Consider the following 21115-nt stretch of genomic DNA (forward strand, 5'->3'; position numbering starts at 1 on the left):
CTTTGAATTTAGTCTCCCCTGAAGAAAAGGGGTGGGGGACTGGCTAAAAATACACAAGCCAATGCAAATTCCTGCTGGGGAATACAGACATTCCCCTTTTACTATTGATTTTCCTGTCACTGAATTCTAGAAGAGGGTGGAAAACCTTTGAACTGTAAAGTCTGGAAGTTGTGTACCATTAAAAATGCATCTAAAAATGTATATTGGTGGCTGCATTAGCTGTGCTGTTCTGGGAATTCTTAGTGCTCTGTATTCTGCACAGGCAAAAGAACGTGTTTATTTTATAAAAACAGAACATACCACTCATGTAGTTAGTATCACTGTGTTTGGGTTTAGAATGTGCCTGAAGGAGTATACATATTTTACTATACGGCATTTGATATTGTAGATAGCTCTATACCAAACAGACAATTGTATTCATAGGGACACGTGGGTGAGTGGCTATAGCTCTTATGTGCGTGTATTGTTGTTTGCTTATACATGCTTCCCAATGGAATCCTGTAAAATTAGCTCTTCTGGCTTATATATAAAAATCCTGTTCCAAAATGCTTTATGTAGCATGTAGTACCAGATGATGCAAAAGAAAGCACCATAGTAGAAAATTATTAATTTTTCCTATTACCTGTCTTCTAGAGGCTGCTTACACCCTGGATCAGGAGGTTTTATAGCCCTCATAATTTCTTATTTTCTCTCTGTCACTGTGTATATGTTCTTGAATCTTAATAAGCCCTTAACATCAACGAAACCTTGTGGCCATGAGTTCCACAGGTTAAGTATGTACTGTGCATCTTCTTTCAATGACATTTCTGACTTTAGTGCTTTTCAGTTGATGAAAGTCCCTTTCTTTTTGTATGAAGAGAGACGGTAAATATGAGTACACAATTTGCCCTCTTTCTTATTCTATTCATCATTTTATGTGCCTCTATCCTGACCACTTGTATTTATCTGCTCTCTAAACTAAACAGTCCCAATCATTTCGGTCTCTCCTAATATAAAGTTTGTCTGACTCTGAGGCCAAATAGAGTGAATGTGATCCTGAGATGTATAATCAGGGGAATCTTGAGGAGGAGTGGAGAGGTTATTTTATCTCTGTATTTGGCACTAGTTCTGGTGCCAACAATTCTAGAAGGATGATGATAAATTGGAGAGGTTTCAGAGAATGAGTCAGGAGAATGATTAAGGTTAGGATTCTGTCACAGGTATCTTTAGCAAAAAGTCAGGCACAGGTTGCAGGCAGTAAACAAAAATTAACGGAAGCCCACAGCCTGCCTCTGATTTTTACTAAAAATATGTTGGAGGAGTGGGGACAAACAGAGCGCTACTGGGGCTGACCGCTCCTGCTCTAGTCCCAGGGGAGGTGACCCAACCCCACTCGCCACTCTGTTCTGGCGGCCGCTGTGCCGCATCCCTGGGGCTGGCTGCCAGTCCGCTGCTCCGGCCCTTGCCCAGAAGAAGTCCCAGAAAGTTCCAGAATCCATGACCTCCATGACAGAATCGTATGATTAAAAGATTAGAAGACATGCCTTTGTAGTGATAGACTCAAAAGCTTAATGTCTTTATTTTACCAAAGAGAAGAGTGACTTAATTCCAGTCTCTAAGTACTTACATGGAGAAGAAATATTTAATAATGGATCTCTTCAATCTAGCAGAGAAAGGTCTAACACAATCCAGCATAGGAAATCAGGTGTAAACTTTTAACGGCGAGAGTAATTAACCATTGGAACAATCTACCCCTGACAATTTTAAAATCAAGACTGGGTGTTTTTCTAAAAGATCTGCCCTAGGAATTATTTTGGGGCAGTTCTCTGGTCTGGGTTGTACAAAAGGTCAGACTAGATGGTCACAATTGTCCCTTCTGGCCTAAGAATCTGTGAACTTGTCTTATATTTTACCTACCTTCTACTCCTTTGGGCTGGATTTCCATTTTCTAAGGGTGATCCACTTTGCCTCAATGACCTCTTGGATCTTGCCATTTAAATACAAATGCTTGTTGGTTTTACTTTTCTGACCACATCAGCTGTAAGAGCAACCCTTCCCAGTCCACCACATAGAGGAACTGGGAGCATGGAGTGTGTATGAGTACCTCCTGAGTGCCTGTGGCGAGGTCAAGACTCACCACTGCTGGCGCCTCGTGCTGGTTGCTCCGGGAATTAGCTCTGTCCACTGTGGAGTGCCCTCAGTGTGTGGTGTCTTGTCCGCTGTCCGTTCTGCTCTGCTCTGGGACCCATGTTGCTCTCTGCTTGGTGGCGTCCTCTTCAGGACACTGCCCTCTGGCAGTGCCAACTACTCCAGACTAACCCCCTTCTGTGCCCACTACTCTAGCTCCCCCGAGCCTGCCCAGCACTGCTCTGGTATGAGGTGCTAGCTTCTTCCTCAGGAGCTAGTTCTTCTCCCTTGCCAGCCAGGGAGAGACTGCCTCTCCTCGTGCTAGGCAGCCTTTATATAGGGCCTCGCCTGGCACTGATTGGCTGCTTCTGCCCTGCCCTGATTGGCTTCCCACAGGCCTTCGTTGATTGGCTGCCAGCCTGCGCCGCTTCAAAGGCATGTTCCAGCCCTTTTCTCAGGGGGCAGTTGCCCCACCACAATGCCCCTCATAAATAAGTGGGTGTCTGTTGTTCTAGACAAGTATTTCTCACCATTCTACACAAGCCTGCTGTGATCTCATTACTATCAATTTAGTCCCATCAGAAATGCTGAATTACAGAACAGGGATCACAAATGAGGATGTTCAGGCTAAAGAACTGATCCTGGACTACTTTCATCTGCTCCCACTAGGGCTGTCAATTAAAAAAATTCATTGCGATTCATTGTGCGATTAAAAAAAATGTATTGCGATTTATCGCACTGTTAAACACTAATAGAATACCATTTATTTAAATATTTTAGATATTTTGTACATTTTCAAATATATTAATTTGAATTACAACATTGAATACAAAGTGTACAGTGCTCACTTTATTTTATATTACAAATATTTGCATTGTAAAAAAGAAACAGTATTTCAATTCACTTAATACAAGTAATGTAATTCAATCTCTTTATCATGAAAGCTGAATTTACAAATGTAGAATTATGTACAACAAATCATTCCAAAATAAAACAATGTAAAACTTTAGAACCTACAAATCCACTCAGTCCTCTTCAGCCACTTGCTCAGACAAACAAGTTCGGTTACAATTTGCAGGAGATAATGCTGCTCACATCTTGTTTACAACATCACCTGAAAGTGAGAACAGGTGTTTACATGGCACTGTTGTAGCCAGCATCACAAGATATTTACGTGCCAGATGTGCTAAAGATTCATATGTTCCTTCATACTTCAGCCACCATTCCAGGAGACATGCGTCCATGCTGGTGGCGAGTTCTGCTCAATAACGATCCAAAGAAGAGCATGTTCATTTTCATCATCTGAGTCAGATGCCACCAGCAGAGGGTTGATTTTCTTTTTTGGTGGTTTGGGTTCTGTAGTTTCTGCGTTGGAGTGTTGCTCTTTTAAGACATCTGAAAGCATTCTTCATACCTCGTCCCTCTCAGATTTTGGAAAGCACTTCAGATTCTTAAACCTTGGGTCGAGAGCTGTATCTATCCTTAGAAATCTCATATTGGTACCTTTCATTTTGTCAAATCTGCTGTGAAAATGTTCTTAAAATGAACATGTGCCGGGTCATCATCTAAGACTTTTATAACATGAAATATATGGCAGAATGTGGGTAAAACAGAACAGGAGACATACAATTCTTCCCCAAGGAGTTCAGTCACAAATTTAATTAATGCATTATTTTTTTAACGAGCATCATTAGCATGGCAGCATGTCATCTGGAATGGTGGCCAAAACATGAAGGGACATATGAATGTTTAGCATATCTGCCATGTAAATACCTTGCAACGCTGGCTACAAAAGTACCATGTGAATGCCCGATCTCACTTTCAGATGACATTGTAAATGAGAAGCACTCAGCATTATCTCCTGTAAATGTAAACAAACTTGTTTGTCTTAGCAATTAGCTGAACAAGAAGTAGAACTGAGTGAACTTGTAGGCTCTAAAGTTTTACTTTGTTTTGTGTTTGAGTGCAGTTATGTAACAAAAAAATCTACATTTGTAAGTTACACTTTCACAATAAAGAGATTGCACTACACCACTTGTATGAAGTGAATTGAAAAATATGATTTCTTTTGTTCATCATTTTTATAGTGCAAATATTTGTAATAAAAAATAACAATATAAAGTGAGCACTGTGCACTTTGTATTCTGTGTTATAATAGAAATCAATATATTTGAAAATATAGAAAAATGTCCAAAAATATTTAATAAATTTCAATTGGTATTCTATTGTTTAACAGTGTGATTCATTGCAATTAATTTTTTTAATCGCAGTTAATATTTTTGAGTTAATCATATGAGTTAACTGTTATTAATCGACAGCCCTAGCTCAGACTAATAATTCTTTTTTATGCTTCTATTTTGGACCTTTGTCCCCATTATATGCCATGTTTGGGCTTTGGGAGGTTGGGAAATATCTCTGGGGAGGGAGGGAGAGAAGGGAATGATTCTGGTATCTGTGCACTTAAGTCTGCCTCTACCGCTGTCCGCCTACAAGAGAGAGGAGTATGAGCATCTTAATTGGAATATGTAAAATACAAGCTGAAAATATTCAGCTGTCTGATATTGTGTATTTGGCAAATTATTAAAGGATTAATTGCTGAAGTTGCTGAAAACTTGGTTGCACAAAATTGAAATTCCCCCCCAGAAAACTTTTATTTTTGTTAATTAAAAAAACACTTGGCCCAAAATAAATATTTCTTTATCTCAAATTGAGACATTCTAGCTTTTTGAGAACCAAATTGAAACACTTCATTTCAGGTCAGTTGAATATTAATCTGTGTCTGCTTGAGGTGTCTTGGTTGACTTACCCTTCACCCTGATGCACCTCTGGCATAAAGTGCTCTGTGCATATCAGGGCCACAGTGTATCATGGGAGATGCAGTCATATGGGAAAATAGGGAGCGTGAGAAACCTAAACTACAGTTCCCTTGAGGCGCTGTGACAATTCAGACATAGTTCAGTGTTGAACCAAGCTGGAATGAAATATTACTTCGACTCAGGAATGTCAAAATGTTTCACTTCAATCAGAAATGTCAAAACAAACCAAGTTATTGTCTCGATTCAGGATGAAAAGTCATTGAAACATCTGAATTTCCTGATGTATGATCAGCTCTAATTAGGATACCCTTAAGAGACTAGAGAGAATAGGTTCATAACTGTGACAAAACACAACAGAAGGCACCTACTGTGTTTGCTAGGTCAGCACAGCTCTGCCAGCATTGGAAAGGTTTCAGCACTTGTATTTGTTAAAAAGTGATGTGATGGGGCGGCTGCCCCTCACAGGCAGAAAAAGGGGTTAAAAGCAGCCCTAGGGAGGCTGCAATGGAGGCAGCCAATTAGAAAGGGTCTGAGAGGAGTAGCCAATCATGGCCCAGTAGGCTCATATAAGAAGGGCTGCAGGGCTAAGCAGAGTTAAGTAGCTGACTGGAGCTTGAGGGGAGAAGACCAGGCTCCTAGCAGGAGGAAGGAGTGCCAGCATCTGGGACAAAGCAGTGCTGCAAGCAGAGACCGGGAAAGCTAGAGAGAGCTCCTGGCTGGCTACTAGGGCCTGCAGGCTCAGGCCTGGAGGTAAGGGCAGAAGAGGTTGCTGGAGCCACATAGGAAGCGGCCCCGGGACAACAGACTGCAGATGCTGCTGAGGGAAGTGGTTGGACAAAGATTGCAGGTCCCCCAGAAGGGGGGAACACAGAATGTGGCACACCTGAAGGGCCATGTCACTGAAAAAGATGCCACAGTCCTGGGAGTGGCGCAGGTCCTGGAATGAAAGTGACGGTGTCAAGGCACCACCAGAGGATGGTGAATTAGCAAACAGAGCTAATCCCCAGGACAGCCAGCAGGAGGCATTGCAGTGGTGAGTTCCACCCCGTCACAGGCAGGATTTGTGCCTGCTCAGTAAATCTGGCAGAAAGAAAAATGATGCTTCATTTTGAAATACTGCTTTATTTGGCGTCCTGAAGACTAGTCCAGACATTCTGTTTTCAGTTCTCTCCCAGAGTCAGTTACTGTATTACATGAAATTCACACTTTTCAGATCTTGGCGCTCAGATCACCACTACTTAGTGTTTCCATTGTTTTTATTTTCATAGTGACCCATTGGTTTGTTTGTTTGTTTTAAAGCATCTGCTTGCTCAGTTTTGCTAATGAAATGTGATTCACAACCAGCCTCTGAGACTGTCTGTGTAGAAAATGAAATCCCAGTCTCTCCTCTGCTTCATTTGCAGTCAGTAAGGGGTGGCTCTGAGGCCACTGAGGCCTGACAATGGTTTTGCCTCACGGACACCATTCTCCCCAAGGAGAATGCTGCAAAATCCAGACAGACTGAAATCAACCACCAGGAAATAACTAACATGAATCTACAATCCCCCTGTTAGGGAGACCCCAAGACTGTTCCACCCCATTGCTGGTGCATCAGCAGTGGGCTGTGAGGTCCTTATTTCATTAGCCAATCCTCTGTTACATGCAGGACGCCACCAGTGCTCCCCACAGAAAAGGACCTATTGCTGATATCATGGCAGCAGGCAGCCGTCATGAGGTGGGAATTCCGTGTAGGGTTGCCAACCCTCCAGGATTGTCCAGGAGTCTCGAGAAATTAAAGATTAATCTTTAATTAAAGATTATGTTATGTGATACTATCTCCAGGAATGCTTCCAACCAAAGCTGGCAACCCTAGCTCTGCGTCATCAGAGCTAACCTCCATACAAAGATTCTTAAGCACCTCTGAGCTTATCTGCTCTGCACATACTCTATATTCTACCCATGCAATAGAGATTGTTCAAGAAAGTAGCCAGTTCTATTTCTGAAGGCAAAAGCCAATCAATGATCAAAGGAATATCTGAAGATGTCTAGACTGCTATCACGGGGTGTGACCGCGGCTCAAGTAGACATGCTTGAGCTAGCTCGAATCCCCGAGCACGGAAGCCACGGCAGCTTGCATGGAGCCCCGGCTAACTACTAGCCCATGCTGGGGCACGCCCCATGCAGCTTCACTACATTCTCTAGAACAAAGATAGCAAAGGTGTTTGTGCTCAGGCTAAAATCACATGTGGTGATTTCGGTGTAGACCTACATTTAATGACCTTACTGGGAGTTCCCCCACGCTTTTAACTGTTTTTAAGATACGGCCAAAATGCACATCTATAAGTCAGGTGGAAAAGATATGTGCTCCTTCTCTACGCAGTGTAAGAATGGCTCCGTGGGGTTGTACATTATTGCCTCTTAGCGCACTCCGGCTGAAATGTATTCAGGCTACAAGTAAAAAAGATACTTTTCTCTGTCCCCCAGCCCTGCAACCTCAACCTGGGCTCTAAGTCAGGGCGGGTTCTTTCTTCCTGGCTGATACTAATGGCTCTACCAGTCTCACTACACCTTCAGTGATACCCGGGCAACTGCTCAGGGCCGGATTAATGCAGGGGCTTTGGGGGCTAAAGGGGTCTCCGCAGGACCACAGGCCAGATGTGGCCCGCTGCTTCTTTTCATCCAGCCCGCGGCAAGCCTCTGTGCCACGGGCTGGACACCGGTCCCCAAGCCTAGGTGTCATCCCCCACCTGGGGCTGGAGTCATGAGCTCTGGCTCACTGATGTGCCCCGACGAGGGGCGTTCAGGGAATCTCTGCACGCTGCCCCACCCCCAGCGCCAGCTCCACAGCTCCTATTGGCCAGGTATGGCAGCCAATGGGAGTTGTGGGGGCAGCACCTGCAAGCACGGGCAGCGTGCACCATGCAGAGTGGCATGGTCCCTATAGCACGAAGAGGTAGCTCTAGGAGGAACAGTTCAGAGTAATTGTAGCAGAGAAGATGACATTGGAAAGACTTCCCCGCACTGCCTGTTTCTATGTGTTGCTGTTGCACATCCTGTCTGTGCACTAAGTGAAAGCAGAGGTAGCCAGCAGGCTATCCAGGGAGATATTTTGGAGAAAGAGAGGTACTAGGATGTCACATGGGGCTACACCTATCTGTGTACACTGAACAGTTCTTTGCAGTCTCTCTGATCCCTCAGCACTGGCAAAGGGAAGCCACAGTCCATCGAGCCAGTGCTGAGCTAGCTCAGTGGTTTTGTAACTGAATGTGTCGGTCCACTCGCATGTTGTTTGAATAGATCAATCAAACTCTATTTAATGGAACAGCAGTCACTTTGGGTGGGTCCCTCAGGGCTCTGTGCGTAGCCCCTGCTGCTCCCCCGGTGCACTCTGTCTCTAGGTGATCTGGCCCCCTTACATGGCTTCAGCTGCCATCTTTAAGACGATGGTTTACAAACAGACCCTTCACTCGCTGTCCACTCCCGTGTGTCAGCCTGTCTGTTATCCCCTCATGCATGCCCTGTGTCAACTGAAACGTAATGCTTCCCTGCTCCAGCTCTGCCTACCATGACAGCCTGTATTGCTCACTCGTCTGCTTCCCAGCAGCACCTCCTCACTTTCTGCCAAGCCTCCCCTCATGCATGGAACACCTTCCCCAAATGAGTCTGCCCTCCTCCAAGCCCACTCCTACCATGATGCCTCCAGTACATGGCCAGCTGATAGCAGCCGGCTCGTGGGTAGCAGTGACTGCCAATGTCACTAATATCTCGTTTATGTATAGTGTTAACAAGAGATCAAATCCTGCAACTTTCTGCATGTAGCTAATCTCCAGAACCTTGTTTCCCTGTGGCTAGCATTCCTGGTCCACCTGCCCTCTCGGATTTTCAGAACACCTCCTTCCCCCTCCCGATCCATTTGGGCCTGACTATAAATCCTTTTTTCTCTACATCCCCAGCAGCAACATTTCCTAGGGTGTCTCTCACAACTGTCTAAGCTGTTGTCCTACCCCCACTACTTTCTTATTTCCACTAGCAGCTGACCATCAGAAAGCTGTCATAGGGTAACCTGACCGCTCGACTCTCTTGCTTTCCATCCACATGCAGTGGTTTTGGGTGGGAGCTAAATTATGGTGCTCACTCTGTCCCCCTCTCTCCTAGGCTCTTAATGGCTTTGTGCTGGTGGTGACATCTGAAGGGATGATATTTTATTGCTCACACACGATTCAAGACTACCTTGGATTTCACCAGGTTAGTAGGATGTTCCATCACTTTTTAACATGGTTTCTCTTTGGCCTTTGACTTTCTTTTTTGGTTTAGCTGGTAAAACATATCCTCTCACCTGGGAAATATCTGACAGCCAACAGACCCCAGGCTCCTCTGAAATGAGTGGATGAGATTTGACCAGATGTTTCTGCTCCCAAAAGTAGTGAGACTCTTCTGGGCTGATTTCATAACCACATGCATGGCTCCCCTGATCCGAGGCCAGCAGAGGGAGGAGCAGAAAATTGCTCTTAGTGCTGGAAATAAAGAGTTGAGCTGATAAGCAGAGCCAAGAGGTAGACTTGATCTCCCATCTGCAGAGTGTGGGCCAAACTCTGCTCTGTTCCAGTGATGTAAGCATGCAGTAGCTCAGCTGAAGCCAATGGAGTTACTTTGGATTTACGCCCATATAAGTGGAAGCAGAATTTGACTCTAGAGAGCCTGCCTGTTGTCATTCTGACAGTGGCATGGCAGGGTATCACTGCCCCTTTTAAGATCACTTGCCATAGCCTCAGAATTAAAAACGACAAATATCAGGGAGCGGGACCACAATACATGTATTCCTTTTCCCTCTCTGAATACAATCTCTTGTTACTTCCAGATGTGGAATGACATTGCTGCACTGAGGAAAGTCAGCCAAGGAAAGAAAGACAAACATTACTGGTAGAAAAGACTCGGTTGTGGTCTTTTGCCACAGTCCTGTCCTGGGAACAGTGCTGGAGAGCTGGTCAAATAACAATGTTGAAAAATGTCTTTTTGGCTGAATGGAATCCTTCCCAGAAGCTGCAATTTCTTCTGTTTTTTGCAACTGAAAAACAACATTTTCTGGTTGTCCTCAACAGAAAATCAATTTTTGGTTGTTGAAAACCAAAAAACTATTGGGTTTCAGGTTTTTCACTGAAAGCCGGAAACATTTTGCAAAAACTGTTCTACCAAAAAAATGGAAAAACTTCTGTTTTCTTCAAAATGTTTTGTGGGAACGTAAGAACAGCCATACTGGGTCAGACCAAAGGTCCATCTAGCTTACTATCTTGTCTTCCGACAAAGGCCAATGCCAGATGCCCCAGAGGGAATGAACAGAACAGGGAATCATCAAGTGATCCATCTCTGTCGCCCATTCCCAGCTTCTGGCAAACAGTGGTTAGGGACACCATCTGCCCATCCTGGCTAATAGCCATTCATGGACCTATACTCTCTGAATTTACCTAGTTCTTTTTTGAACCCTGTTATGGTCTTGGCCTTCACAAACATCTTCTGGCAAAGAGTTCCACAGACTGAGTGTGCATTGTGTGAAGAAATATTTCTTTTTGTTTGTTTTAAACCTGCCTATTGATTTCATTAGGTGGCCCCTAGTTCTTGTGTTATGAGAAGGAGGAAATAACACTTCCTGATTTACTTTCCAGTTCCAATATATCTTTTTTGTGATGGGGCGACCACATCTGCACGCAGTATTCAAGATGTGGGCATAGGATGGATTTATATAGAGGCAATGTGATATTTTCTGTCTCATGAACTATCCCTTTCTTAATAAAAACAGGAGTACTTGTGGCACTTTAGAGACTAACAAATTTATTTGAGCATAAGCTTTCGTGGGCTACAGCCCTATTCATCGGATGCATGTAGCAGAAAATACAGTAGGAAGATATATATATACACAGAGAACATGAAACAATGGGTGTTACCATACACACTCTAATGAGAGTAATCAGTTAAGGTGAGCTATTACCAGCAGGAGAGGAAAACACTTTTTGTAGTGGTAATCAAAATGGTCCATTTGCAGCAGTTGACAAACAAAAAGAAATAGCCTCTTTGCCAGGGAAATAGGGACTTCTGCAGCGAACCCATAATCTTCTAATCACACAGCAGGACTTTTCTTCTCTGCCTTGCCAGATCCATTTGATGGAATCTTGTGTAGATGCTCAGGCTATCAGGCTGGCAGGCTAGCCTCTCAGCTGATTTCTTCACCTGCAAGGAATGCCAGCATGGAGACTTCTTCCTTTCCTCAGCTGTGGCATCCAGCACTGTGCTCGCTGCTGGCTCCATCTGCCTTGTACATTTCATCAAACTGATAGAAGCCGAAGCTCTTTTGGATGGTTTTTTGTTGTTTAAAGCACTGACCTGAAACACAGAAAACCTGAGTTCACTTCCCCATCTACCTCACAGGGGCGTTGTGAGAATAAATATGTCAGTAACTGAGAGGTATTCAAATGCGATGGGGATGGAGGCCTTATAAATATCTAGATAGGTAAATATTAGCAGGCTTGTCATGGAAGACCTTACTGAGGCCATGCAGGACAAGTTGACCTCCAGCCACCACTGGACTGTGCCTCCAGGCTATGGTAAGAGAATCTCTTGAGTCAGGGCCGCTGGCTCCAGCATTACCATGGATACCTCAGAAGGTCCCTTTCCTAGCATGGTAGGAAAAGTTTAATTGACTAAGCCAAGTTGCCAGTTCTTAAAACCAAAATTGACGTGTTTTAATGAATGTATCATTTAAAAGCTAGCAGTGTCACCAGTTCAGTGTCAGAACTTCTGTGGAGGATTAGGCAAGAGAGGGATTTTTCTAAAAACAAATTGTTTTTCAGAATTACCAAAAGCAGCACTGAAAAACCATCTCAAATCTCAGTGATAAATAAAAGTCAATGACTGATTTGAAATAGTTCCCCAGTGGTGGCAGCCCCTCTCAAATGGACACTTAAATGTGGAGAGCTAGATTTTCAAACAAGGCCAGATCACAAATGCATGTGTAAAATAAATGCAACTGCTCAACTAATCTGCATATGTAATAGCCTTAAGCACAAGATTGGGTCCTGTAATTGCACATCCAAATCTCCAGCATTAGTCTTTGCTGTGCACAGATACCTGAGGCGTGCATGCAATTGCTGTAACTGTGTATGCAAAGTAGATATTTACTTGCCTGCCTTAACTTGTAGGGAAGTCAAATAAAGGACCTCATTCTTATATATAGTGCTTCTCATTCTTTGTAGATCCCAAAGTAAGCGTTATTAGCTCGGTTTTGCAGGTGGAGAAACTGAGCCAAAGTGATTTGCCCAAGGACTCTCAGTAGCAAAGCCAGGATTAGAACTCAGATCTCTTGACTCTCAGCTGTAGCCATCATGGTACTGTATCTTGAACGCTAGCTTCTGGCAGCATCTGCAATGTTTTTGTTATGAATTTCAAAAATAAGTGACGTTGACATCTATTAATAGCGCTGCATTATTGCAGGCAATGGAACAGATTTAGTGCTGTTTTTCTCCTTTCAAAATGTTTTTTCTAAGTAATCGATTCAGTACTACTGGTATCCAAATAATCTAAGTACCGTACAGCATATGCATAAATCAGCTGCAGGGGTGTCAAATTGCTTTAAGAATGTTTCTTCCAATATGCAGAACGTCCTTTCATTAAAAAAAAATATATTATAATAAATTGAAATATAACCAGTACAAAGCTCCTATAATGTTCAAGGAACTTAGCTAAATGGCTCCAGTATGTGGCTCTGGCATTCTAAACCTTATTTACAGTTAATCATTCAGAAGTTGTCTTATTATTTTAAATGTCAAGATCTTGATGATTAACTTAGTTGGCAAGTTGCAGCAAATTCTAGTGAAAGATAGCGTGTCAAAGAGCCAGGGAGGGCAGTGTTTCTGATTTTATTATTCTGATCTGCTCTTTGTAAATCATGTTTGTTTGTTCTTCTGACTCATGCAGGGAAATGAGGCCAGGTGTTTGTTATGAAGTGTGATTTCATTACGGACCTTTTTTGGCCTTTGTTCTTATCAGAGCTACCTTATTGGTCCAGCATTGCTTTGCTTTTTCTGCTTAAACATGCTTCATCTTGCCAGCAAACACACTGCATATTAATGACACTGGGATAGCTTGTAACTGCACACCTGTGTAGTGAAGTCCAGAGCCACAATCTCACCCTTTAGGTGATGACAGGGTAAAAGCAGAATTAATCAGGGTGATCCGTTCTGTTGGGATTCTTTGAGCAGATTGGGCTCGATTCTGCATCACTGACACTTGAATCAGTTTTTTTCCACACTGACTCTCTCTTATGCCCCCAAATGGTCCCACTGAAGAACCAGGTCCTTCCCCACGCTGAGTAAAGGTGGCAGAATTGGGTCCATTGTGGTGTTTTGGCTCCAACAGGTAGCTCCATTGCCTTTGCAGGGACTGCTGGCTATACCTTGGAGGTGAGGGCTACAGAATTTAGCCAAATAAAGAACAAGCCTGTAAAACAAATCAAAATCATTCCTGTGCACACTGCAGGCCACCTTTACCCACCCTGGCCTGACCCAGCTCCCACTGACATCAGCAGAGTGGGTTCAGGCCTGGGGTATGGTACCTTACTCCATGGGGACCCCCATTGATCTCAGTAGGGCGAGACTCTTTGCAGGCCCTGGAACTGCCCCTGGGAGTGAAGGTGGTGAAATCTGGACCATTGTGTGTGTGGCAGTTCCGATGGGGACAGGCCAGGCTGTCCCCAGCTGTGCGGTAGCTGCAGGTGCCCAGGACAGATGGTTGGACTCACTTGTCATTCTGCTTCGTTCCAGACAGATGTCATGCACCAGAGCGTGTTTGAGCTGATCCACACCGAGGACCAGCAGGAGTTCAGGCGCAACCTTCACTGGGCCCTTAACCCACCTCCCACTCCTGAGAGCGAACCATCGCCTGATGGTAGGTGCAGGAGACTAAAAAAAGGGAGTTGGCACTGTCCATAGAGCCTGCTGGCTGGCTGGCTGGCCGGTTCTGTTACCAGCCCAAAGACCACTGGGAGTGTCCTTTGACTCTTCACTGCTTCCATAAAAATGCTGTTGTATTCCTGTTAGTCCTGGGGCAGATCCTGTCAAGAGGAGTTTGGCCCTGGCCAAGTGGAGACAGATCATCTGCTAGAGCTGCTGCCTACAGACTCCACTTTGTTCAAGCCTCAGCTGCAGTAATGTACAGGTCTCACAGATGGCAAATCCTTCATAGTTTCAGTTCACAGCTGCCTCATTCTCTGTGCAGTGTACAGCTTGTGCACTGTATCAGGCAGAGGTCCTGTGTTAACGATAGAGAGACCTTGTAACTCAGGGCTGCACCCGGAGCAGGCCATTGGAACTTTCCTGACTTTTCAGTCCTTCACTCTGAAATGGTCCGGTTCTTCAGGTACATGCAGATTTTTGTATGGGGCATTTAATTAGACAGAAGGAACCAAGCGTGTCCATCAAGAGGAGATTTTTTTTGGTAATATCTTTGATAGATACAGCTGCTGATGCATGTTGTCGCTGTTCCAGCCTCGTCGGGAGTTTCCACACTTCCATGTGTGTTAATTTAGGCTCTCCTTTATCCTGCATCCTTTAGGTGAAATAAGTGTCAGCTCCTCCGTTATCACTTACAAGCCTGGCCAGCTGCCTCCTGAGAACTCCTCTTTCCTCGAAAGGAGCTTTGTGTGCCGATTTCGCTGCCTCCTGGATAATTCATCTGGGTTTCTGGTGAGTAAGAACTTGCATCAGCATCTCCTCATTAGTGTGACAGGGCAGGACTGCTCCTTGAGTATCCTCACCCCCCACTGGTTGCAGAAGGGGTCTCGCACAGACCCTTAGCACAGCTCTGCCAGGGCTGCATCTCCCTACCAGAACCAGGAGGCTGTTTCTGTTGGAGGCCTGTTTTCCTCTGAGCCTTCAGCCAGTCCTTGACTGTCTGTAACAATGGCCGTCTCCAGCCTTGTTCTTCAGTTCCCCTTCCACTTCTAGCACATCTGCCAGCGAGAGCACTGGTCTAGACAGACCACTGACATTTTGAGCACTTCATCCTCTAGAAATGTTCAGAACAGGGTCAGACAGTGTCCTCTGTACACACTACCTCTTCCGCTATGCTACCACCAATGGAGCTGCACCTGCAGTGGGACAATTTAAGAACAAGGCTAGTGCAGCAGCTAAAGTGACATACTTCCACTTCTAAATTCATTGGGGGCAGATTGTGGCCCCTAATCTATCAGGGCAAACCTGCCAGACACCAGTGGATCTCCTATCTATTCACCCTAGGGATCTGCAGCTATTGGAATGGCCCTTATAGGGCACAAGCAGCAGCTCAAAATGGGGCATCCTTGGCTGACCACTGGATCTGGAGTGGAGGGTGTAAACTGGCCTAACTTCCCCTTTGGCCCTGCCCCTGCCCCCCCACAAATAGTACATAGTGCAATTCACCACACATCAGGGTCAGGACCATTGTCTCCTAAATTGAGGGGTTTGTCTGGATTCTGACAGGAGAATTTGCTCGTGTTAAATGTCAGTAAATAACAAAATGGCATTCAGTTTTCAGTGACATTCTGGAATGGTGATTTTAAAAGTGACTTGAAAAATAGAAAACAAGGTCTTATGTTCCCACCGTGCCTGATTTCTCCTGGGGAGGACCCAGAAATGCAGATTGGGAGCTCACTCAACCCTTAACAGAAGGAGCAGAGGGACAGACTCTTTAACAACCGTGTTTTTCTCCAATCTGTTTGCCAGGCATCTGATTAAATATCTGTCACAAAAACAAAGATGCTTTAAAATCACTTCCAGGAAAATGAAGCTTTTTTTTCTCACCAGGCCTTATTATTACGTCATAAAGCTTCTATCAAGTGTGCAGACTCCATTATAGTTATGTTTTCAGGTCACCTCTAAGCTTTTTAAGTGGTCGGTAGGAGATTTGCCAAAACGAGGACTTTGCACACAAAAAACACCACTCAGGGTCAGTTCTGCATGAGGGTCTGGCTCTAGCTGATACTGCCTGGGGGCAAAAGTGTGAAGGATGGTGAATGTCTCATGCAAAATGCTAAGAGGGCTGGTTGGCTCAGGGGACTGGTAATAGGTGGAGAAGTTTTTCACTGCTTGGTCACCAGTTCAAATGCAGCTGCTGTTGGTAGTGACCAAAAGTCATCCATGCCTCATTGCTGTGTGATGTCTAAATGCACTTCACACTGTGGCTTCAGCCCACAGGCAGGTGTGAAAAGTCACCCTCACAGCTTGTGGCTAAGTAGAAGCCAGAGATGGTGACCGACTATCCTCTTAACCCCCAGTGGCCTGAGACATATTAGTGAAAGGCTAGGTTAGCTTGCGCCATCTGCTCTGCAGAGAGTGAATGTCAAACACCAATGTTAGTCTGGCACAGTTCACCAGCACTGGATACAATTGCAGTAATAACACTCAGAGCTCCACTGGGGTAATAGTTGCATCTCGTGGGTGGTGCTTTTTCCTGGGATTCCCTTATTCCTATTCTCCCAGTAAACCAGACTGCTGTGCCCAGGAGCATGTGTGTATGCACTATTCCTGAGCCTGGAATGGCTTTTTTCCCAGCCAGCGCCCAGTCCCTAACCCCCTGTCCTCAACAAGGTGCCTGGTGGAAAGGTTTGGGTGCCTAGTGTGTGAAAAGCAATCTTTCTTCTTCGAGTGCTGTCCCTGTGGGTGCTCCACTCTAGGTGACGGTGCGACCCGGCGCTGTCGATCAGAGATTTTCGGTAGCAGTGCCTGGTTGGGGCGCACCCAGATGGTATCTCCCGTCTAGTTGGAATCTTCCTGAGTGCGTGCGCCCCACACACCCCTCAGTTCCTTCTCAACCGTCCTCGGCTGAAGACGGGACTCGGGGCAGTGCTACCTTCTTCCCTGGTCTCTATAGGAAACAGTAACAAAAAACTTAGAGATAATTATTAATTACTTCCAATTGTTTCCCTTCCTTTAGTATAGTTACATTGTTAGTTATTTAGTTAAAAAAAAAAAAAAAAAAACACCTCAGGCTTGTCTCCCATTGAGACACTCTCCTCGGCCATCTCTAACTCACAATGCCAGGACCTTCAGGTTCAAAAAGTGCATCTCTTGTCAGGACCCATGCCCTGCTCAGATGGCCACTCTCAGTGTGTGAAGTGCCTAGGCGACACCTACATCCCAGCGAAGTGCCTTCACTGTGCGAGCCTTAAATCAAGAGCTCGACGTGACAGGGATCTGCGCCTCAAGATCATTTGATGGAGAAATCCCTGCAACCGCCGTCGGAGACGGGAAAGGTAGAACCCGCTCCCACACGCTCCCCAGCCAAATCTGAACCGGGGGGGCGTATTGCTTCACCTCCCTGGAGCGGAGGCAAGAAGCTAAAGCAGCTCTCAAACGAGACGCTAACAAGGGTAGAGGGTCTCCGGCGAGATCCCTACCCCTGTGCTGACAGCAGGAAAGACAGCTGCTTCAGCCTCTTCAAATGCCTCAGCAACCGCTCTGACGGAGCTTAGAGGCAGGGACCAGACCTCCCGCGCGGGGAAGGCACCGTTGATTCGGTCCCCTCCGCACCGCAAACGACTGCGGCGCGGACAACTTACTCCTCTTCGGCACCGAGAGGGGCTACAGCACGGCACCACGTTCCTCTTCGGCACCGGCAACGGCCCGCGGTGCCGGCAGCGCGTTCGGCTCCGACAGGCAGAAACAGCCGCGGAGCTTACAAACCGGTCAATTTCAGTGCTAAAAGCGGCCGCGGTCCCGCCAGCGCGCTCTGCCTCAGCGACGAAAATAGCTGCGGTGCCGACAGCGCGATCAGCCTCGGCACCGCGAAGAGGGTCGGCACCCAGCCACTCCTCTGCCCGCGCACCGACAACAGACCCCTGCAGGGCACCTCCAGGCTCGACACAGCAGGACACTCTCTGCCACTCTCTCCTAGTAAAGAACTAGAGCAGAGAGCAGGCTTAGATCAGCCTAGAGAGCAGGAACAACAGCTTCTCACACAAAGTGACCTTCTTAGTGCCACCTGAGCCTCACTCTCCACTCCTAGACACAGAGGACTCCTTTCTTGACCTGCCACTTTCTCCACCTGACCCACCTTTCACCGACGGTGACCTTGAGCTACAGCAGCAGGCAGAGTTCTCCCTCCTGCTCTGTTCCACAGGCACCTTTACCACCTCAGGTCACGGCTCAAGCCCAGCAGCCTCAGTTTCCTACGTTGCCCCCCCGTGGGCGATACCTGGGTTCTCCTACCCTATGCCTTGGCCTCAGTGGTACCGTGGCAGAATCCTCCTACCAATCATCTTCCTTCGGTGCCTCAATCTCCTGCTCCATCCACTTCCAGGGTGCCTGAGCCCCCTCCAGAGTCTGGGAGCTATGCACCATATCCTGACTCGCCTAACCCTAACTCTCCATTAGTCTCAGATGAAGCCATCCTCCCTCCACCTCCACAGCCCGTGGACGACTGCAAACAATTTCAAGAACTTTTCAGGAGAGTTGCACTCAGTCAGGATATCCCCTTAGAAGAGGTTCAGGAGAGTCAGCACAAACTCCTCAAAAATCTTCAACTGTCTGCGCCCTCGAAAATTGCTCCCTATAAATGAAGCACTCATGGGAGCCAGCCACACCCTCTGGCAAACCCCAGCTTCTCTAGTACCAACTTGTAAGAAGATCGAACGTAAATACTACGTTCCTGCAAAGGACGCAGACTTCCTCTTTTCTCATCCAGCACCGAACTCTCTTGTCATTGATGCAGTGACACAGCGAACTAAACAGTCACAATATCGACCAACTCCACAAGACAAGGACCTTGACGCCTTGATGTCCTGGGCCGCAAGTTTATACGTCCTCTACTCTACAATTCAGGATTGCTAACTATTCTGCTCTCCTCGCCAGCTATGATTTTGATAATTATAATAAGCTTCTCGAATTTGCCTCATACATCCCAGAGGACAGAAGAGCAGACTTCAACAAACTCAATCCTGTCTGAGGGACAACTGATCTCCAGAACGGCTCTACAAGCGTCCTTAGACACAGCGACACAGCAGCCCGTACCACTGCGAACTGCTGTGGTTATGCGCAGATCATCATGGCTCTCTGCGTCAGGCATTCCTAAAGAGCTCCAAACCAAAGTGGAGGACCTCCCATTTTGATAAGGACAAACTCTTTTCGGAGAAAACTGATGAACTCCTCCACACCATGAAAGATTCGAGAGCGACACTGCGCACCCTGGGCATTCACCCACCACTCCAGGAGACAACGATACCAACCATACCAGAGACCACGCACACATCAGTACTATCACCCTCCCCTCACCCAGACCATATGACGCAACTAGGAATCGTACTAGACCTCCCAAACGCAGACAAAATCAAAATCAGGCCACCACCTTCCGTCCACCAGGCAATAAACAACAGTTTTGAAGCTTTGGTCGAGGGTCTGTACACCACCCCCTGATCCCACCACTTACTTGTCCATTTGGCCACCGCCTCCAGTATTTCCAACATGCTTGGCAACGGATTACACAGGACCGTGGGTCCTCGAAATAGTTCAGACCGCTTATTCCATCCCGTTCATATCCTACCCTCCTACCCTTTCCCCATCCCCGTCCCTCTTCAGGGACCCCTCTCACGAACATTTTACTTCGCGCAGAAGTGGCACACCTCCTGCAACTTGGGCGCAGTGGAACCTGTGCAGCACAACATCAAGGGACAGGGTTCTACTCCCATTACTTTCTAACGCAGAAGAAAAACCGGGGATGGAGGCCTATACTAGACCTACGCCGACTGAACAAATTTGTGAGGACACAAAGATTCAAGATGGTCACATTGGGCACAATAATACTGAGGGACCAAAGATAGTGGTCTTTGGACAATATCCTGCACTGGTCAAGGATGTTAACGCCTTCGCCTTACAAATGCTTATTTCCTATCTCATACATCCGCTCCCGACGCTTCTCGATCACATCGTCAGATCAATTCCAATACAGAGGTCTCCTTTTGACTCTCGAGCTCCAAAGTTTTGTCCACGAACCTAGCGTGGTCGTGGCTATCTCACAAACGGTCAACTTTTCCTACCTGGACGATTGCCTAATCAGGGGCGACTCCTATGGCGAGACATTTCAGCACGCGCTCACATCTCCATTTTTCCAGCCTAGGCTCCAATAACATTCAGAATTCTCTGATCTCGCAACAGATCGAATTATTGGAGCTCATCTCGACCTCAACAGGGGTAGGCTTGCTCCCATACACAGTTCCTCCTCACGCGGTCATACGTTACGCTTTCTATCGTCAGACGCAAGCAAGAACCTGCTCAGTCTTGGTAATGGAGCTACCACTTTTTCGTGGGTTCAATCCGCAAGCTAACATTGGAGCTTCAGTGCTCACTCCAGTTTTCAACAGCGACATCACTTAGGTGCGCTAATCTCCACCTCTTTAAACTTTCCTACAATGGTGGACAAGTCCAGAAACCTCTGCACAGGGGTTCCCTTTCCAACAACGATCCACGCTCTGCTCACCGGACGCTTCCTGATCGTTGGGGAGAATTAGGGGACCACAGGACAGAAGCTGGTTTCATAGAGACATCTAAATAATCTTAGAGCTCAGAGCAGTGAGGAGAGCATGCCTTCACTTTCTTCCCCTCATAAAGAACAAATACCTGCGAGTCTTAACAGACAATATAGCATGTATGTATTACATAAACAGACAAGGAGGAGCCTGATCACATTCCCTCTGCATGGAAGCCATGCGACTATGGAATTGGTGCATACAACATCGAATACAGATCGTCGCTTCCTACCTACCAGGCTGTCACAACACGACTGCCGACGCACTCAGCAGACACTTCTCGACGGAACACGAATGGGAACTGCACCCCGCAGTAATCCAACAGCTCTTCTCCCACTGGGGCACGCCATCCATAGATCTCTTTGCCACGACTCGAAACCGGAAATGGCCTCTGTTTTGCTCCAGGGGAGGACTCGGGACTGCATCCTTAGGAGACGCATTCCTCATCCCATGGAACAACTGCCTCCTGTATGCCTTCCCACCTATCCCTCTACTACACAGGGTTCTTCGGAAGATTGCGGACGACAAGGCCCGGGTCATCCTTATTGCCCCAGCTTGTCCAAGACAGACGTGGTACCCATACCTTCTCCGCATGTCCTCCCGTCACCCATGGGCTCTCCCCAACAGACCAGACCTCCTTTATCAGGGCAACAGATGAGTCCTTCACCCC

At 46.3% G+C, this 21115-nt stretch overlaps 1 protein-coding gene across 1 annotated transcript in view; it reads left to right on the forward strand.

Annotated features, from left to right (window-relative positions):
* The window catches only part of LOC116819476 (aryl hydrocarbon receptor-like), a 115969-nt gene that overhangs the window by 75289 nt on the left and 19565 nt on the right, over positions 1-21115 (forward strand). The window contains exons 4-6 of the mRNA XM_032771232.2: positions 9057-9146; positions 13712-13835; positions 14502-14632. Of these exons, the coding sequence (XP_032627123.1) occupies positions 9057-9146; positions 13712-13835; positions 14502-14632 (345 nt within the window). The remainder of the gene's footprint in view (positions 1-9056; positions 9147-13711; positions 13836-14501; positions 14633-21115) is intronic.

The sequence above is a fragment of the Chelonoidis abingdonii genome, chromosome 10, assembly GCF_003597395.2.
Source record: "Chelonoidis abingdonii isolate Lonesome George chromosome 10, CheloAbing_2.0, whole genome shotgun sequence".
NCBI lineage: Eukaryota > Metazoa > Chordata > Testudines > Testudinidae > Chelonoidis > Chelonoidis abingdonii.